At 38.7% G+C, this 21129-nt stretch overlaps 1 protein-coding gene across 2 annotated transcripts in view; it reads left to right on the top strand.

The window, feature by feature from the left end:
- Positions 1-1395: 1395 nt before the first annotated feature.
- The window catches only part of INTU (inturned planar cell polarity protein), a 50488-nt gene continuing 30754 nt past the window's right edge, over positions 1396-21129 (top strand). For both annotated transcript variants that reach the window (XM_075150193.1, XM_075150192.1), the window contains exons 1-3: positions 1396-1554; positions 6605-7191; positions 18660-18745. In XM_075150193.1, coding sequence (XP_075006294.1) covers positions 1412-1554; positions 6605-7191; positions 18660-18745 — 816 coding nt within the window. In that variant the 5' untranslated portion in view covers positions 1396-1411. The remainder of the gene's footprint in view (positions 1555-6604; positions 7192-18659; positions 18746-21129) is intronic.

Here is a 21129-nt window from a genome sequence, read left to right as displayed (position 1 = left end):
AGAACAAACATTTTTTTTTCTTTAGGTAGGGAATGTTTCTATCTCCTCCTTTGGATAGGTTTGTAGTTTTAAAATCCACGCAACAGTGATTTATCTGTAAAACCAGGTCTTGTGCAGGCACTTCAGAGTGGCCACAAAATTTAATATAGGTATCTTTAACTACTCCAGTTGAAGCCTTAATCACATGGATATGAGTCCAAAACATTTCTGTCTGTTAATTCACTTGAAATCACACTTATTAATGAACACTTCCCTAAAACAGTTTCAAGCACAGGAATTTCATACCAGAATTCTGTGACTCCTACATAGTGCTCCAGCACTATAAAAACCTCGCTGCTGAAGCTGTGCAAATATCCCACTGAGCAGAGATTAAATCCAACACATTAAAAGTGTTCCAACAATTATTCTCCGTCCCTTTCCTTATTCACCATGCGTGTCCTGATAGGTTTACTGACATAGCTACACAGCAAGTTGTCTGCAGGGTTGCTATGGGTCTTGTTTTTCATGGATGTGAATAATTTAAGTCCTGAAAACTGAGTAGGGTTTTTTTCTGTCTCTTGACTGTGCATGATTTTGCATTTGTAGACTGCATTGACTGCTTTAAGGTGCCAAATCATCTAGCTTGTTTGGGTCTGTCTCACATCCTTGCCTCTCCTCCCTAACCTAACTGCTCTCCTGACTAACCTAAAGAGAAGTTATCTTAGTTTCTCACGACTCTTTAAACGATTATAATGGAGCATAACATAAAGCACAGAAGTATTCCACTGCTAACCATTTGACTTGATGAAAATTACTGTTTACCTCATGTTTCTTTCTCCAAATCGGTTTTTGATTATAAGCAATGCTTTGAGGCTCGCCCCAGGACTGTGAGTTTCATTAATAGTCTCTTTTATGGGACTGTTGCTGAGACCTTGATATCAGACCACTAAATAAATAGTCTGTTCTCCATTATGTGTTCCATATGACCCACTGAAAGACTTTCAAGGGACTAGTGAGACTCAGCTGTTTGTTTTGAGGAAGTAAACGGGGAGGTTGGGCACTTTGAAATGTTTGTTTATTATTATTCTTGCCAGCCGGAGGAGGCAGGTCTTTCTGCCAGATGCTGCACTAAAACTACAATTTACCTCCTCCCGAGGCGGGCAGCGGTGCGTGCCGTCACTACTGCTTACCAAAGCCTGGTGCTCTAGGGCCCGTTGCCGGCTCCTCCTGGGGCCGGCTGGCGGCGGCGGGGCTCGCCGTTGGCGCGGGCCTCACAGGCGGCGCCGCGACCGTTAACGTTCCGCGCGCGGCGGCCCTGGGCAGGACGCGCCTTCAGGCTTCCCCCCGTCTCCATGGCGCCGGGCCGGGGCCGCCAATGGGAAGGGCAGGGCGCGGGTCACGTGCCCGCCCGGCGCGCTGGGGTGCGGGTGTCATGGCGTCCGGGGGGGACGGCGGGAATGGGCGCGGAGCTGCTGAGGGGATGGAGCCGTCGAGGGGAGAAGGCGTTGAGCGTGCGGGCACCGGCGGCAGCAGCGAGAGCGGCTCGTGCGCCACCTCGCTGTCCGCGAGCTCCGAGTAAGGGCGGGGCGGGGGAGGGCGAGCCGCGGTGCCCCTGGGGCGGGGCCGGGCTGGGCCGAGGGCTTTCCCCGGGCGGGTCGCGGCCCCGGGCCCTCTCGGCACGTTGCCCCTCCGTGGCGGAGCCCGCCGAGGAGGTGGTCGGTGGGCCGCGGCCGAGCGGGAACCTCCGGTTCTAGCAGTGCGCTTCTGCCCCCCGCGCGGGGCCCGGCGGCTGCGAACGCCTCGAGAGAAAGAGGCTTTCCAGTCAGTTCCCTGAAGCTCGATGAAGGGCCGTTAGACCCTGCGGGCGCTCGGGGAGGCTGAAGCTTTGATGGTGCCGTGTCGCCGAGCACTCGCTCGCTTTCCCCCGTCCCTTCTCCCGCCTCCTGGAAGGTTTTTGCTCAGTGAGTTCCTTGAGAGCGTTCTCCTCAGGCGGCCGCCTCTGACTGCCCCAGCTGGAACCCGGCTTGTGCGTTACAACGAAGAGCGTTACCGTTTGTGCTGTTTTTACTGGTAGAGAACGCTTTTTGCTTTTTAAGGCTGCGTTTTGCTGGCAGAACCCTAGAAGTAACGTGGCGAGCGGCGGCATTAGTTCAGCCAGCGGGCAGTTCTTGGGGCGATTCCTGCGTCCCAGCTGGACACTGCCTGAGAAAGAGGAGGGAAAGAGGGACCTGGCTCATGTGTTATAAATGCTTTAGCATTGGAGATGCAGTCTTCCTATTTTAGTGGCCTGTCTCTTGGGAAATGGTCGGTGACAAGACAACTCTGTAATACCAATACATATTTTAAAGTCACACATGCAACCACTGGGGTTTTCTTTTTCTTTTTTTTTTTTTTAATTCGTATAAAAATTTACTCTCCGTCTGTTCCCTGCATTAAAGCAACTCTGCTTGACAGTTCAAATGTGTATTTCAAGATCTAATCAATGGCATTTTATTTGGCATGTTATTTTCATTATATAACACAGTGAAGAAGAAAAAGAAGGTTTAAGTGGGAGAGGTTTGAAGTGTGTTTAAGTATATTTGTTTTGTAGTTGTCCCATACCTCTGGCTCAGCGGGAGACAAAGCTGGTGGATGTACACCTACCTTATTTTGTTCGTCTGTTTACAAGCCTGAACTCAACTGTAATGCATTTCTGCCTGAAGCCATGCGCTTTTTTCTTTTTTTTTTTTTCTTTTTGTGTGTGTTTGGGTTTTTTCTTTTCCAATTCTTTCATCTAAAATGCCTGTTTACTGGCGTTCTTTATATGTGTTCAGGGATAAAGCTGTGTTCCACAGTTTTCAACACAGAACACAATATATAATAACGTTGGATAAATTGAAATGCATTTTTTCTATCACTGCATCAACAGAACTGTGAAGCTTTAATTTTAGGTCCAAATAGTTTCTTCCGTTGGACCTATAACACTCCAGCCTTCTGAGTACAGAAACAAGAGAAGGTTAAGATGTGACTTGTAATGAAAAGGGAGGGAGAAACAGAGTACAGTTTTGCAAAGTAACAGGTACAAAGATAGGTCTGTTAGCTATTTTAAGAAAATGGTGTTTGTTCCTCTATAGATGATCTGTATGTGGTTTTATAATCAGCCATATTTGATTAAATTAAAGAAAGAAAAACCTTGGGAATGGTTTTCTGAATTAAAAGTTACTGACTTCCAGAATAAACTTCTGACAGTTGGAACTGTGCTGCTTGATACTACAGCTAACGTAGACAAACCAAGATACGCCAAGGAATATCCATGCGAGGGTAGAAATAGGGGTGATACGAGTGCTGCTTTGTCAGAGCTCTATGATTTTGTGCAAGGCCTACTTTCAGACAGAGCTGTGAAGTGAATGCTTACATATGTCATTCTGAAAGTAGTGTGGGTTTTGGTTTTTTTTTTATAGTTTTGTCTATTTTAACAGAGTTTAACACTTGCTGTCACTCTTACTGATTGTGATGGATCAGAAGCCCTCTAGGCAGCCATAGCTGTTAAGAGGATGGCAGCTCTGCGTATACCAAATCAATGCCTCAGTCTGAAGCGGTACTTTGTCATTGCATAGGCAAAGGTTGGGAAAACTAAAGATGATGATGATCTTAACTTCTGCAAAGTGTCATATGGGTGGAATTTAATCATACAGTGTAGTAAAATACTTAACCCTTGATCTGTTGATTGCTTTAAAACAAGGCTCATAGGTGTTAACTGTTTATTGTTTCTGAGTTTCCTTGGGTGAGATCAGTCTTCTCTTGCTTCAGAATTGGAACTTAGCTCCTTCATTTCTAGTAATGTTTCTTCCATACGTGCACAATTTCAATTGGCATAGTTTTTCAGACATTTATCCCAAAGAAGAAATATCTGTGTGGGATCAGTGAAACTGCTCTTAGAGGAATGCGGGTCTTCCAGATTTTTAGATCCCTTGATTGAAGCTTCCAGACCTCCATAGAAGCTCAGGTTATTGTGTAAGTGCTTCTTTTGGCTCAAGGGAAGAGAGATGGAAATGAGATGATTTTTTTTTTTTTTTTTTTAGGTTGGTTTAGATCAGTTGTGAAACTACAGCATTAGGGAAAAAACCTGTCATCTAGGTGCAGATTTCTTGTTTCAGACTTTGCTTTTTTAGATGTCTGTAGGGATCTGTGTTCAGAAAGTGACGGTTCCTTTACAGTACGCTCGTGAAAATGCCTTCAAGGAGAGGAATTCATGCCGTTCGGACACTTTTTCAGTCTTCTGTCTTCATCAGCTTATTTGCATAGGGTGACTTTGCCATATGTGCTCCTCCTTGACGAGCCTTCTCTCTGGAGTGCTTCTGTTTGAGTGGACCCAGTGCAAATGCTACACATAACCCTTTTTTTTTTTCCCCCTTGGTCCATATAGTAGGTTCTAATAAAAATAGGCAACGAAGCTGCAGAACATGAGTGTATGAACTGACATCCAAGCTGAAATTTTGACCCCAAACAAGAAGGAGCTTTTCCAAAGAGCACAATCCCTTTTAAAGAGGGAATAAAAAGGCTATCATACATCACAGGAGTTTCTGCTAACCCAAATCTTCGTGAATTTCTAATGTTTCCTTTATCAATTTTGTTTTTTCCCAATTTTGCTTACACGTATTCGAATGCAGGAGTACTTCTTAAAAAAACAACCCAAGGTAAAACTCTGTCATGTTAATTCTTACATACCATCTTTTGAGAGATGTTGGATCAGAGGACCGTCAGGCCCTAACAGCCTTTAGGTATTATCATTCTGATGCTTTCTTGAGTAAGATACTCAATATCTTAAGTAAGACTTTGTAGAAGATGCAAACTTTGACTTACCCATGACTGTCAGGAATAGCCAAATTATCACAAGTGGTGGCTCTTCTTTTAAAAGTATCAACTTGGGCAAAATAATTAATAAATGCAGAGGAAGTGCATGATGTTTCTTCCTGTCTGCAACATCCATAGACTTCTGTAAGTCACTGGGGTTCCAGGAAGAGAGTAATGCGAATGTTTTCTATATTCTTAGTCCAGCCAGATCCGCTCTTTGAGCCCTTAAAAGTGCTGTGGTGCAGTGTCTTTGTATAATGTTCTCTGTTCAGCTAAACTTTGAAGCTGTATCATTTATCTGTCTAGTCAAATTAATGCTCTATTTGCATTATATAATACTAGTTTTAAACAAAATTTGCATCCTTTATTCAGCAAAATTAGCTACTTCTAGTATAAAGTGTATGAATGTATGTTAACTTTAAACAATTAATGATATTAATTATTATGTAAGTCTCCATTCTAATTTTTCCTTACTTGATTTTTATCAGTGCACTCTCAGATTCATAGAAGGGGAGACCTGTTTGTCATCTAGTCAGGAAGAATGAACTGGTCTTGTCTGCTCCTGAAAATCCTCCATACAGAATATCCTAGATGTTCCTTACATTGCCTGCTAATGCTGTTTTTTTTTTTCTTTTTTTTTTTTGGGGGGTGTGTGTGATCAAAAAGCTCTCTTAATATTTAGCTTAAATACTTTGGTAAATTAAACCACTAAGTACTCCTACTTTGACCATTATTGATCCTCATGCTTCTGTAGTAATATCTGTGGTTCATCTTGGGGTGGGGGAGTGGACCATTTGGCCTGTGGCTTCTCAGCTGTCATTTTTTGTTTGGGTTTTTTCTCAGCCAAAAAAGTATGACTTCCTTCAGTCTCTTCCCCTTTAAAACATGTTTATAAACTACTTACTATTTGTCTCTGTGCTCTGGGCTTCTTCCAGTTACTACATCTTTCTTAAAATGTACTATCCAAAACTGGACATGGTTGACACATCGCCATTGCCAAATTAGGACAAAAAATTTTTTGTGCTGTACAGATGGTACTTCTGTTAATACATCCTGTAGTTGCCTTGCCTTTTCTTTGCAGCAGCTTGTTGCTAGGGACTTAAAGTGATACACTCCAGCTGCCAGAACTTTTTCTATAGCAGTGCTGCCTCTTTACTTTTTTGTGGTGTATTTTTGCATGTGAGCTTGAGTATGCTATTTTGAACTTGTCTTTTAAAAAGCGTTACCTAGATTTCGTCTTGTGGGGTTTTTTTTTTGTTATATTGAGGTGATTTTGAAATGTTAAAATGTTTTAAAATTGTTTTTAAAATCTTGTCTTTCCAAAGGGCTTGCAGTACAATCCATCTGTAGATGCATAAGGGAAAAAATAGTGGGAGAGAACAAATAGGATGGCATTTTTTCTCTAAGAGAAAGCCCCATTGTGCTCATGAACGTAATTACTAATTAAAACTTCTATTGAAAGAAATGGTTTGGGGTTGGATTTTTTTGTTTGCTTTCAGAAAAGGGAATATATGCAATGGCTGTTTTCCGGTAAGGCATTTGAAGAAACAATTTTAATATCTGGGAGGGATGTCTTTCCTTGCCATACCCATCATTTGTCCAAGAAGAGCTGTCACCCTCATCGCAAGCTTAAAGCAGTCGAGCTTTCAGTATTCAGGAGGCAACATTTTTTTTTCCCTTTTTTTTTCCTTGCACTCTCTCTATCCCCTCCCTACTTGAAGTAATCAGATGTCACTTGCATAGCAGTCTTCCTTATCAGAGCTGTCACTGATCATTCTTCTTTCTTTCCCAGTGACCTTGAGCCTGAATGGTTGGATGGTGTGCAGAAAAATGGGGAATTATTTTATTTAGAATTGAGTGAAAGTGAAGAAGAAACTCTGCTTCAGAACAGCTGTCCAGAAATGCCAGCAGTGAATCATGTCAGGTTTCGTGAAAATGAAGCTGAAGTTATTCAAGAGGGATCACGAAAAGAAAGAAAGTATGAACTGAAGAAATTGACCAAATTATTAAAAAAGAAGAATCTTTTACCAAAGCATTCTGGTAAGAAAGGCAGTGGAAGCTGTAATGTGCACTCCAGTGGTCCTACTTCCATATTGAAACACCAGTCCGCTCAGAAAATGGGTGTCACGGTTCAGCAAAAATACAAAGATGTATATGTTTATGTAAATCCCAGAAAACTGTACAGTGCTGGAGAAGATGAGCAGCACAGGCTGCTGGAGGCCTTAGTAGGGATTGTCCATCAGTCTTCATGGAGCAGCAGAAGAGCAGAAAAACAAGGCAGGAAGGATAAAGTCATCAGAGGGATTGGTGAAGAGAAGCTTGTAGTACATGGCCTGGTGCCAGGTAGTTCAGCAATGAAAACAGGTCAAATCTTGATCGGTAAGTAATGGAATGAATAGTTAACTTTTGCCCTCTTCCTTTAAAATGAAGTTGTTTTTTTTTTTTTAAGGCAGCTGACTTGAATATTCCTTAGACTTAAGCAATTATTTACAACTATTATTTTGTCAGTTCTTGAGGGATTATTTTAAATAAACGTCATTGCATCTGATGTTTTGTTACCTATTCAATTTTACTATATTAGTGGTTTTAAGAACATGTGATATAAACTAGAAGGTGTTAATATAGTAAAGAGATGGCTATCCTTTAAGCATAGAGGGAATGAGCTGCTTGAACTTGGAGCAACAAATACCCCACCACCACTACCTTTAATTTAATGCAGAATTGGCTCAGTACATAAGTGGGACTGCGGAAAAGCTATAATCTGCCAAATATTGTATTTTGTTTTTATTCTTTTCCATACCATCCCCCTTAGATAAAAAGCTTTACTGTATATGCTTTAAATGGATTTTGTACCATAAAAATGAGGAAAAAATACTGAGTAAGATACATTCATATGTTACAAACTTTCTGCACAGCCTTGTTTGGATATTCTTCTGTTTAGCAAGTATAACAGCTGCTTCTTCAGCAGTTGTGATTAGATGGCCTCCAAATACATAGTGGGGCTGCAGTTTGAGGAGGCAGTAAGCCAGTATAGCAGCTCTCCTTTGTGTTGGTTTGGCTCTTGTCAGACGCTTCCATGAGCTGATGCAACTAAATAACCTGGCAGAAAACTAACCCAGAAGAAAAATTGCCTGTCTAGTTTTTGCTGGTGCAGTAAGTTAAACTTGGGTCACAGGAGGTCTGACAAGCACCCGGGTGTGAGTAACAGAGGGGAATGAACTTCTGTGGCTGGTAGCGAAGGAGAAGAAATAGTCCCACTTCCAGCATCAAGAGGCTATTAAAAGGACTGGGCCCTCACAAGACCCCAACCTGAGAGACAGTAAACGTGGGACAGCTAGCCTACATCTGTAAAGGGTGGAAGGTTGTTTAATTACCCTTGAAGTTGGTCCCTCATAGGGAGGGAGCAAAGATGTGATGTTGGTTAGACGATCACGAGAATCTTAATATTATAGTAGTACATACCCCACGAAGTCAGCATGAGTGCTTTTGAAATGCCAATGTTGTGTGTGTAAAAAGGCAAATCGTGCTTTGACTAGCTGATTCTTCTAGCACGTGTTTTTGGTAGGGATGCTAAAGATTACTCCAGAGGGAAAATTGGATAACTTTCAAATTTTATCAGAAAGAACTGATTAGTCAAGAAGTGGGGGATGCAGAATGAGGGGGAGGAGGGAGTGAGTTTCAGCTTGATCTGCTTAGTGGTATTTAATCTAATTAGTGTAAGAGAGGGTATTTATAACCTGTAAGTTAATTTTGGAACACAAATTTGTATATAACTGCATGTTTGTAAGAGCAGGTGTGAACTCCGAACAGTGTAGGCAAATACCAGATCCAGGAGGTAAAGCTAACCTTCTAAATGGAGATAATACTTCATCTGCAGCACTTCATGCTTCCCGGAGCTAGTGAGGACAAAAACTGTGGGTTTTTTTGTTTTGCTTTAAATAGAAGAACATTTAAATTAATCTAAAGAGTCTAGCAGTTTAATATGTCCTAGGCTATCATCAACCAATATTGCCTTGTTTTTGCACATTGGAAACAAATGCTTTTAAGCATACTGGAGTTATTCAGCTCTTAGCTGGGAAAATGAGCTGTATTCTGTGCCAACAGTATAAAATGTATAATTTTCATATAAAAATACTTTCAAATTATGTATCTATAGTGAACACTGAGTACTCTGGAATTTTTATGTGGTGTCTAGAAATAGGGATGCTTTGCATAAATTAGATGCTCAGGTTTCAGTGCTGTGTGCATAAAGAATATACAGTAAAAAAATTTTTGTTCTGGTCAAAAAACTGTCTGGTTTACTGCTTCTGCATTGCACATCAGAGGATGGCATAGCTATGGTACACACCCAAAGCGTGACTTAGAAGCAACTGTAGTTCAGTAGATAGCCTCCTCAGATCCTCACAGGATCTGAAGTTGGAGAGAAAGTTCAAGAAAAATACAGTAGAACTTCGCTTTTTGTTGTGGTTAAAAGTAAGTTTTAGGAATCCTGTTGTGAATTGTGGAAACAGTCAGTAAAGAATATTTCTGTGGTCAGTCTAAAATTGAAGTATTTGCACAAAAGTTAGCAGCTTCTTGAGCCCTCATGAATGAGGAATACCTGATCAGTATAGCATGATGCCTGCTGGCTGGTTTGGTTATAACTTTGTTCATCTTCATTGACCTGCATATGCACAGATATTAACCTGTTCTTATTTTGCTTTTTAGTATTTTAATAGCCTTCAATGGTGCAAACCATTTTTTCTAGTAGTCTTTTGTGAAGCAAACAATAATTATATTTTCCTTTTAAAATACATGCTTTAAAATGACATACTGTGGTCTTCCTGGTGACGAGTTGCAACGTGCATTGCAGGCAAACAATCTTGACTCAGGGAGTTGTTACTGAATTTAATTTTTTGCCAATTAATATAAAACTTCAGATGACTCTTTCAGGTACTGAGAAGATGAAAACAAAACAAAACAAGACCCTGAACAATTAAGAAAATGGTTTTTCCCCTGCCTTCTCCAGGCTCAGCTTCAACTAAACTCCTCTCCTCTCCCCTTTCCCAGTCTCAGGTACCCTTGTTTTCACTGCATGGTAACACTTTAAGTCCCAGCCCCTTCAGTGAGATAACGGGTGGCACAGCAGGGTGGGATTGTGTGTGTGATGTTTTCCTTCTGCCACTCCTTCCTTCTTTCTTGTTTTTCTCTGCTGCAGCATGACTCCTCAGCAGGCAACAGCCCTTCAGGGATGGGTCCCCTCCATGGGCCTTTCCCCTAGTGACTGCTGCTCGCTCTTAAATACGTTTGGGCAGAGGTGCCCTAGCTCCCCTGGCTAGGCGATGTTTTGGTACGTGGCAAGTTGCTTACACCGGCTTCAGAACTGGCTACAAGCAGCACAAGGCAGCTTATGACCTCCTGCCACGCAGGTCACTCCTGCAGCACCCCGCTACCAAAATCCTGCCAGTTATGCCCGATAGACTGTTCTAACTCTCCCATCTTATTTAAAATTCGAGCTCTCTAGATTATTTTTCCCAAGACTTTGGTTTGTAATAAGTTAAATAATAACCAAGTTACTTACAAGATTACTTTGTATTTTCATTGGCAAATTAGTTAATTTGTCAGTGATAAGTATGGTAGCCACTTAAATGGCTACCAAGGTTGAATAGTAAGGGAAACTAAACTCTCTTCATTTTTTTCACTCTGAAGAAACAGTTACAAAGTGGTTATTGCTTTAACATTTTTTAGTAGAAAAAACTGCTTTTTCCCCCTAAATAATCACTTTCCTCAGGTGGCTTCTTCAATTTATTTTGAAATGTGTATCCTTTATAGCTTTGAACACTTAAAACATCTGTTTATTATTTGTGCACTACACTTTAATTTTTCTTTTAAGATTGCATATGGAAGTCGTAAGTCTTGTTGCTGTACTTCATTAACCAAGTAAAATGCAGGCGCTGACCATATGAAAGTAAATACAACAGTTTTGCAAGCTAAAAAAACCCTGCCACTTAGTAACTCTGTAAAAAGATGCCACTCTATCCATGTGTTGTTTATCAGTTCATTTATCTTTCTTTTTTACATTTAGCAGGTCAGCATCCATCTTAAATTTTCAAAACAGAAAAGCCCTCATAGATTTTTAAATTCTTGCTGTCACTTTCATTTTGGTTAAGATGAAATAGTTGCTTTTATCTCATGTTTTTTAAGTGTCTTTTGTATTTTTGGCAAAACTTTTTTCTTGCTTGAGTTCATTATTAACAATATGCACTGCTATGTAAAACTTTCTAGTCTCATCTTTGAGCGTATCTTCAAAGATAAAAAGCTCCACTAAATATTCACTTTTAGATGCAGGCAAATAAGGGTTGTGATAGGAAATGCCATTATAATTTGATTTCCTCCCCCCCCGCCCTCTTCAAATTGAAACCTATCCGATTCACAGCAGGGGATACTTCTTATAAATGCTGATGATCATCATCTTTACCATAGTACAAATGGAAAAGTAATTCCAATGACACTGAAAATACAGGAAAGCTCTTTTCACTAGCAGAGTGTACTATTGTTACCCTCTTTGAAATTATCTTCTGTTCTTACTGCCCTCATTACTGGATATCTGAACGGTTTGCATGAATTCTCTCACCTGATCAGTAGGTACAATTGTCAAAAAAGTGTGAAAACTACCCAGGGACAGGGATTAATCTTGGATGGTAGTGAAGATAGGCTATAATAATCCAGTTTTGAACAAGTATGCAAAAGATACAGGCTACTGTTGCAAGCTTCAGTTGAAAGGTCCAGATCCCAACCCCATTTACTGACAAATGGTTTTCTATGGGTTTCTAATCCAATAATTCTGCTGATGTTATGTGCGAGGGTTATTTGTTTGTTTTCCCCAAATAAAGAAATGTTTAAGTAGTAATCTTTGCTCATTTTAATTTTAATAGTAAAAACGCAGATATTGCTGTTGGAGTTCTGAAGTTCTAGTAAACAAGGCCATCACTGCTAGAAAGCCAAGTATATTTGCTAGATTTCTATAGCATAGACTAGTGGTTTAAAACAGTGATCCATTTACAAAAAATAAACAACTTGCAGTCATCTTCCGACAGTCAAAGTAAATGCTGTTTTTGTCATTTGCAGACCATGGAACTAAGAGTCCTGTCAGAAAAATGTCCTTGAAAGGACCAGAATACTGTGAGAGTTTGAGATTTTCATGAGGAATTACCATATATGGTGTACTTGTTGAAAAAGCTTTTCAAAGTAGAGATGTTGGGCACACAAGATCGAAATACAGAGCTTGTGTAAGCTTTGCTATGTTCTCACTGTGGAGTTTGGGATGTCGTTTATGTTCTTTTAATCTCCTCTTGAAGCATAACAGCATTGGTTTGGGTAAAAGCAGCCTGCTAACATATAAAACAAGTAATTGATCTGGCTTTCTTCAGTAGAATGTGTTCCATACTTTGCCTTTTTTGGAAAGGAGTATGTGAACATTTATAAGTACTTCCACCAAGTCATTACCAAGAACAGAGGAAACTAAATTTCAGGATTTCATGAAAAAAGTGTCCTCAGTCCTCTCCCATGTGAACAACATGGTTCTGATTTTAATTCAGCAAAAAATGTTCACTTCCCATCACAGTATGGAAGTGGTATTCACTTATCAATCAATGTCCCCTGGCTTAATGCAAAGAAGATCTACTTTTAGAAATGGTGCTTGCAGGTTTATCTCTAGGGATGGATGTTTAACAAAAGTAATAGTCCTATACCTCGTGTGGCAAAGTGATAGGCAGTTCTGAAATAAACATTTTAGGGATGCCAGCAGTCCCAAAGACTTTTGTAAACTTTGTCTTTAAAAAAGCAGGAAAAATTTCATCAGCTGCGTGCAGACTAGGTGTTTGAGATCAATATACACTGTTCTTAGCTACTACTGACTGGATGCGAGAAGTCTTTTCTAATGAGAAGATGGAAAGACAGAACAAAGAAAATAGGAAAGAATTCCTGCCTCTCTCCTCTCTGTGTTCCATCACTCTAGTAAAATTCAGTTCTGCTCGGCATTGTGTGGAGAACATTTATGGACATCTTATAGTTCCTTTGTGAACTGAGCATCTTTTTATAATAAGTGATAAAACTCAAAAGCTTGATTATTCATTATTACGGGATTTCAAAAAAAGCTTACTTTATTCCTTAAAGAGAAGGACATATATTTTTCTAAAGATAAATTTATTGACTCAAGGTCTGATATCCTGGAGCTGCCTAAAGAAAATTTATTGCAGTTGCTCACTGTGTCTCTAAAAATGGAACTGAGTGAGACTTTGTTCTCATGTTCTTCATTTTTTAACATATATACTGGTGACTTTCATGACAGACAATAGTCATCTTATTGCTGGTAGAAATGCAAGCCAGTAAGAGCAGGTCAAGTGCTACTCTATATAGTATTATACAGTAAAATTTTTGTATACAACCGTATTGTTGAAAAAGCTAAAAAAAAAAAGGCAAAATTTTACATTATTTTATATCAGGTTTGAAAACAACATGAAATGTTGTTTTCAAAAGCAGCAAATATCTGCTTCTTGTCTATGTAAGTATATACATCTACTTCAGCAAAAAAGAAAAAGTTCACTTTGATCTCTGTACTTAAGAAAAGTAAGGGGGAGGGGGTTTTTCACCCACATCATAGAGCACAAGAATGATTGAAAAATGTATTTGCAGTACCATCTGTACAACTTTTTTCTCTCCACTAGTGAAATGTCTCTCTACATCTGAAATTCAGCATTGTTTTAGTCTGGGAAAATTTGACTTAACTCTGTAAACCATCAAGTTAGATCAACTTAAACAATTGCAAACACCATTTACCCTTTTATTTCATTTAACTTAAATTGATTAAACATTATGTAAGTGAAATTAGATTAAACTTTATATATTTGCGCTATTTTTTTGACAGACTGAATGTCTGAAGACCTAAGTCTGTCTCACTTTCTGTTAGTTTTTCACCCTGCTAAAGGGGAGGAAACAATTCTCAAAGAAACCGTAGATGTGAAACTCTAACAAAGGAACACTTGCATATATAAACTCTTTTGCTGGCATCAATTATCACACTGGGTAGATCTTGTGGTCATGTTCTGCTTTAAGATACTCTGTGTTCGTAATTTTACATACTTCCTATTGTGCCAGTGATGTCTTTCATTCTGTTACTTCATAGTCTCTATTCTTTGAATGCTGTTGTGTTTGGCAAAAAGAAAAGAAGGAAAAAATGCAAACACCCACCCACCCCCCCCCTCCCAATTCTGGAAAGTCCATACTGATAAACGTAGATTTTCTCAGTTGTACATCGAGTTGCAGTTCTTTAATAACGATACAGCATTTTCTGGCAAAATGAAGGCAGCCTCACAGGACTGCTGTTCCATTTATGGTACATGATTACATTTTTACAAATTGAATGGAATAAATATTTACTGCTGCAATGAAAGTTTTACATATGTACGTTAGGCGTCGAATAAATAAAACACTTTGAGTATATAACATGTAAATACTGATGAATCTTCTCCTTTCAAAGTGCCTTTGTATATTCCACCCTGGGAGATATGGTTCAAAAATATTCCCTTATGTGCGAAGGTGCATATGTCTTCACAAAATGTGTGCAGCTCATTTGAATGGCTCTGTGGATTAGATGACTCGACTGTTGTCTTTACAATAGAACTTGTAAGGTCTCTAGTAAAACAAACAGAACACAAACAACTTTTATTTAAACAGTGCTCCAGATGAGTACAAGAGCAATTTATACTTTCTCTTGTATTTGTGAACGATGATCTTTTAATACAGTGTTCTTCAACAAAGAGCGTAGTAATTCTGTTTATAATTTCTTGTTTTATTAGAGTAGCCTGAATGCTCTGCTTTTGATTACAAATTTTCAAGTCCTGGGGCTCTGGCTTACTGAGGACTTACTGAGTTGCTTTTAAATGCTGTTTAACTTTCAGCTTTCCTGTCTTTGAATTATTGTTGTGTTGAAGATTCGCTAGGCTAAAACTTCACTGTGCTGCGCATCAAGAAACACACAGGTTAGGTAGAGAGCTACTATTACTTGAAATAGAAAAAACAATTTAATTCATTCTATGGAATGATGACATTTTTCTGTGTATACTAAAACTTAACCTTTTCTTGTTTTGCTGTAAGAAAGAGTAGGAATGAATTCTCCTTTAATGTAAAATAACAGTGAGCAATTGATTGTTGCCTAGTGTATTAAAGAGGAATATTGAGTGCATTTTGGGGGCATTCTGTATTTCCTTACTGATGGTTAGTTAAGAAGAGTGTTCTTTCTCTCACTGGCCTTAATTGTGTTTTGCACCGATTTTGAGCAATCAACCTAGTACCTGGGAAGAATTCCAGTTGTATTTGATGGTATTTAACAAGGTAGAAGATAGAAGTAACGATAAATTGTCAGAATTCTTCTAAACTTTGAGTTTCTATTGTCTTTACTAGATTCTTAGGAAATGGAGAGACCTCAGAGACACAGATTCTGCTTTTCCTTAGTATGCACCTCATCATCATCACTGTGTTTGTTTGAGCTAAGCAAGTCTTCTCCCTAGAAAACATGAAATATGTACTGAACCTTACAGTTGTTCAGTGCTTTATTTCTGCAGTTGAGCACATTTTTGTTGCCAAGTCAAGGCTTAAAATATAGTTACACTAACATGCACATTTGCTATGAATCTGTATCCTTTTTCTAATCTCTTTACGCTGCCTGAAAGAGTGGTGAGCACTGCCGCTACTACCTGGCTGAGTATTTCTGTATTGCAGGTGTAGTTAAATACTGCTGTAGTGCTGCCTCTGGCTTTTCACATGTCCTGGCGCAGGAGGAAAGGACAGGTGTCACGATTGCAGCTTCTAGCCTGTGTCTTCTGGGATTCATATAATTCCCTGAACCCTGCAAGTGTAGCAGCACTAGTTGTGAGGGACATGCTGGTTTATTTCACCGTTTTCAATAAGGCTCACCTAAATGTGATGAGCTATAAGTGTAGATACAAATAATAAAACAAACTGACCAGAGGAAATAATGAACTGTCCAACTGTCTTCAGATTTACATTATATCCACATACCTTTGCTATGCCAGTCCCAGAATTCCTCCCCTTGCGCCTTTTCCCACACATGGGGATACCTCATACTGCTTTCATAATACCATTCCCTCTCCTGCCCTCTACCAGCTTTTTGGACAAGTCGGTGTTTGCTGTGTCTGATTCTGAACTGCCCTTGTACGGACTGGCCAGCCTGGAGCACAAACAGGACAGGTGATGAGCTTTACCTGGGGCAGGAGAGGGAAGGAAAAGGGGGAGCTTCTCTGTCCAGCAGTCCGTTAAGAGAATGCGTAGCATGTGACATGACTTGTGCCTTCTCTTCCAGCTTTGGCTGAAATTTAGTAATGGGATCAAAGCTATTCATGTAGAAGCCTCATTTCCTTAGAAAACAAAGCCCAAGAGTACCTAGTTTGAAAGAAAATCGAGTACCTCAGTCAATCCTTTTTTCTTGTTTTCAGTCGTTATATTAAGTGTCTGAAATTACATGTCACACTCCGTTAAATGCTTATATCAATAATCTTGGAGAGGATGTGGAGATACTTTTTAAGGGAGTTTTTGTGCAGCTCGAGCAAAATTAGGCTTGGTTTTCAATTTGCTCTTCCAGAGCAGCTCTTGGTATTTTTAGTTGACACCTGTAAGGCATAAGAATAACCTTGGAATTAAGTCACTTTCAATGTTAAGAAAGAAGCTAATTTCTTTTCTTTATTTCCCTTTCTACAGACAGAAGATACAAGCTGGAAACTAATCAAGTTTTTCACCCCATAGGACAGAAAGCAGAGACAGCTGAAAGTGACACCAAAGAAAATCAAGTAGAAAATAAGGCCTATTTTATTACTCTGTAGCTGAATATTGGCTCTGGAAAGGACCTAATGAACCATCAAGTCCTGGCAGTCACTTCATATAGTTCTTTTCATAAATTTATGTTGCCTCATCTTAGGTATTTTGCCCTAGATAGCCTTATTGGAAAGCTTTTTAGAAATTCTGGTTTGAGACTACAGAACCTTCTGATTACTACTTTACCTGCTTTCACACCTAACCTTTACTCACCTCATCTCTAACCAATATAAACAGGTTCTCCATTTCCCACGGTCGCTGCAGTATTACTTCTGTGTGTCTGATCTCATTTGATTTCATTTTTCTTGAGCACAGGAATAGAATCGTAAGGAGTACTCTGGATGGGATCCTGTCAGGTCTTATTAATACTCACCTACATTCAAAGGAAATGCCCTTCCTAATGCATCCAGGTGTTGCATGTCTTTTTCACGTTTAGTGTTACTTGGCTACCTTCTTGAGAATGAATATACGATTTAATTCCATTACATTTCTGTTATTCCAGTAATATTTATTGGTTTCTTCTTCTGTGATGTAGCGTTTCTTTTATACTGAAAAGCACTTCCAACTTTGGATGTTGACATTGGAGAAACCATGAAGGACTATCCTTTCAGTGAGAGTTTTTCTGACTTATGTTGAACCTAAAATCTCATCTTAAATGTTGGACTGATGTTCTAAATTGCCAACTTTTGTAATCAAATCTTTTGGTTGATTTAGTCTCCCACTACCTGAAATATCTTTAACGTATCCTTTTCTTACTGCTGCTTCCATTTTTTTTTTTTTTGAAAGTAGATGAATAGCCAAAAAAACCTTCTATTTTTACTTTTCAATTTCTATTCCTTTTGACAGGTCTAAGTAGTTTTATCTTTTGATGTTATTTTAGCTTTGTTTTCTAACTTCACAGGTAGTTTTTTTCACTGGTCTCTGTCATCCTTCTTACATACTCCATGCTTAAACATGCATCTTTTTGAGGGGGATGAGGCAGAGGTTATCAACTAATTATTACTGGGATACTTCTCTAGATATTTTCCCTCACTTCAGATAGAAATCCCAGTTTGATTTTTGTACTTGAAAACTTTAATGCGGATTTTAAGTTTGTAAGCTCTAATTCGGTTCTGTTTGCTTTTGTAACGAGTGCCTTTAATTTTTCAAATCTTTTCCATCTGCAGTTAAAGACTTTTTCTTTGGGATCCTTGGTTTTTTCTCCCCATTTCCAGTAATGGGAAGAGAGTCAGATTTAGAAAGCGCAAGATGTCGTTAGGCAGGAAGATCTGGCAGATAAAAGCATGAAGAGGGCAGAGTAAGAACCCACAGCAGTGGACAAGGCATGGAAAACAAGAGAAGGGACTAAATTGTGATGTGGCTTGAGCGACAAAGGAAGTATAGGGATGAAATGAGGAAGAGTGAATGGTTTTCTGCCAGTTTAGTAAACCAAGCCCAGTTACTAATACACACGGTAACTGCTGGGACTGCTTCAAAAAGAGGGGCCCGGGGGTGGTGGGATTCTCCCAACACTTGAAACCTTTGGTAAGTGATGGCCTAGAACTTGTAAGCTGCTACAGGAAGAGTGAGTTTTGGAATGCTTTTGGAAACAGTAGTGTTTATATCAATGGAGTTAGCAATGGAGAAGGATTGGTAAGTGAACAGAGGTGGTTTTGGAGGGGAAAAAAGTAATTCTTGGGCATAACTTCATTGGTGAAGTTGGGTTTTCTGATCAAGTAACAGGAGTGATATAAGCCTGGATGGAGGGGAGAGGCTTTGACAGTTATTTTTGTAAAATAATACAAGTGTGGCAGTAAGGCCTTAAGAGCATTGAGGTAATAGATTAATGTTTCTAAACATAGTAAATGTTGCATGTAGAAACCATGTACTTAAATGTAACAAAAAGACATTTATGATTTTTAAAACAAAACAATGTTTGGCTTTGTACTGTGGTGTAATACCATCTAACTTTCTCATGCTTTTGTCTGTTTTATCTCCAGGAGATGCTCTAGTTGCTGTAAATGATGTTGATGTGAATTCTGAAAACATAGAAAGGGTTTTGTCTTGCATTCCAGGTCCTATGCAGGTACAGTAGTTGAACATTTATTCCAAATGTCCTCTGTAAAAATTAATATTGTTTCTAGCCTTTTTTCCTTAGGAAACAGAACTTAGGTGGTCTTTTTCTTAGAACTTCCTCATCTACTTTTTGAACACATTGGTTGAATTCAGTCAAAATTAGAGTAGAAATTTCAGAGTTTAATTCCAGTAAGTTTTGTGAAAATAGATAGGTGCAAGTAAGTGACTCAAGCCAATGTCCCATTAAGGGACATTAGGCACAGTTCAGCTGTTACATATTCCGTTTGTCATCAGCCAGAGTCAGAAAGCACATGCGACATTGTGCAAGAGGTAGCAGCATACTTGTAGGTTTAGACTAACCACAACACCTGATTTTTTTTGCCCAGTGTGAGAATCAAGGTATTCTATGCCTGCAGAATTCTGAGTGTTCATGTTTCTCTATGAGAACTAGTACACATATATGTGAAAAATCAAGTTTTATTACTTTTCCTGCTCAGAAAACTACTTCATTATTACATTACCACTTGCATCAAAATTAATTACTTCTTGTTGAATACAGGGAAGTAACTCTTTTGAGACGTGCACGTACTTTTAACCAGCAATAGTTGTAGTTACGGGCAAAGATGGCAAGTGTGTTTGCTTTGAGAGCTGTTATTTTGAACACACTGATCTCAGCAAATGAAGGACAAGGTACGTAATGTAGTGATGTCTTGCTCCTGGTGGGTAATAGGGCTGGAGATGGCAACCTGGCAATAGCACGTATGAAGCAAGATATTGATGTCTAGCTTAAAAATATATATGTCAACTGCAGAATAGTAGTGGCTTTTTGGTCAATTACTGTTCTTAAAATGGTAATAATTGCTATGGAAATACTTAAATAAAATAATTATCTGTTCATCAATATAAGAGAGACTCACAAACCGCAAGAGAGTAAAAAGAAGCCTGAATTAAAAAGTAGTGCTATTAAAGATATTTAAGAGCATTCAAATGGAGAAATTGATACCGCTTTCATATTTAAATAGAAAAATAAATTCTTGAGTATTTAAGAGCTTTTAGATTACTTTTAAGATCTTTCAAAACTGAACAGTGATGAAGATTGATACAAGTCAGTAATAAATATTGATACAAAAAAAACCCGCAAAAACTGACCTGATGAATAATGTTTCTTCCCTCGAAACCTACTGCATATATCTTCTCTTATAGCTGGATAATAATTTTGGAGCTATAATGAAGAATTAAATAACTAATAAAGAATTAGATAGCTATTTCAGAATTAAAACCGGGAGAGTGTTATTACTTAGGATGTTAGTAGTGTAAAATTAAGTATTTTGGGTTATTCTGCTTAAATCCACTTCCTGATGGACAGGAAGACAAGGTAAAAGTTGCAACTTGCAGATAGGAGATGGAGCAGGTTAAAATTACAGTGTCTCTTACAGTATGTCTGTAACCTCTTGATAGTTTTTCTTCAGGTAGAATATATGAGATGATAATAATAGAAATGGTTTACTGTACGGAGATAAAAAGAAGTGGAAATTTTAGGTTTTGTTAAACATGCTTCTGTTCGCAACTTACATAGTGTAAGTGACTGTAGAACTACATCTGCAGTAAGATTGAGTACTAGTATGTCAGTTTAGGAAGCTTTCCAAGATATTTGACAGTATGAAGCTTGCCTAAGCTACCAGAGTTGTGGTCAGGTATTGGCAGAGCTCCATGGTAGAAAAACCTTGTCTTGCCTGTCTTTGACCAAAAATGGAGTTGCTATAACTGTTATTAAATACAGAATGATTAAAAAAAGCAGAGATTATATAGTTTATTTAATTGTATCCTTGCTAGATTAGAGTATACGTATTACTTGCTGCTAAAATGCAATGCAACCCTTTATATAGTAGTTACTTTTAGTGCAACATTAATGTTGACATTGTCAGTAAATCTGTCAAGTAGACAGTGATTACTTGAAATGTGTAACTGTTTGTCATGTTGGCTTTCCCAAACCTTTTATTAAAGTGCAATTATTCCTTTTTTACTGTGCAGTTTGAGACAAGCCAGAAGAATGATTGCTGAAATAGACCAGTGGAGAATTTAAATACAGAGTTCTGGGGTTTTTTTGCAATGTAGAACACTGTGTTCATGCTGCTGAAGAAACAGAGAGGAGTTGTTTCTGAGATTTAGTAGTAAAGACAGCTGTTACACAAGCAAAATTGTTAATGTATTCTCATTCATCATACGTTGCAAAGTATCAAAAAAAGATGCAGATTAAAGCTGTTTTACCGTGGTTATAAGTTATTTACATAAGCAAAGTCACTGCTCTTCTGGGTTCAGTGTTAAAAATTACTGGAAGTAATTTCAAAAACTAATTACCTAGATTCTCTCAGTTGCAGCATGTGGCATAACATC

The sequence above is a fragment of the Calonectris borealis genome, chromosome 4 (assembly GCF_964195595.1).
Source record: "Calonectris borealis chromosome 4, bCalBor7.hap1.2, whole genome shotgun sequence".
Lineage (NCBI taxonomy): Eukaryota > Metazoa > Chordata > Aves > Procellariiformes > Procellariidae > Calonectris > Calonectris borealis.
The sequence above is the reverse complement of the archived record's forward strand: the minus strand, read 5'-3'. Positions and strand labels throughout refer to the sequence as shown.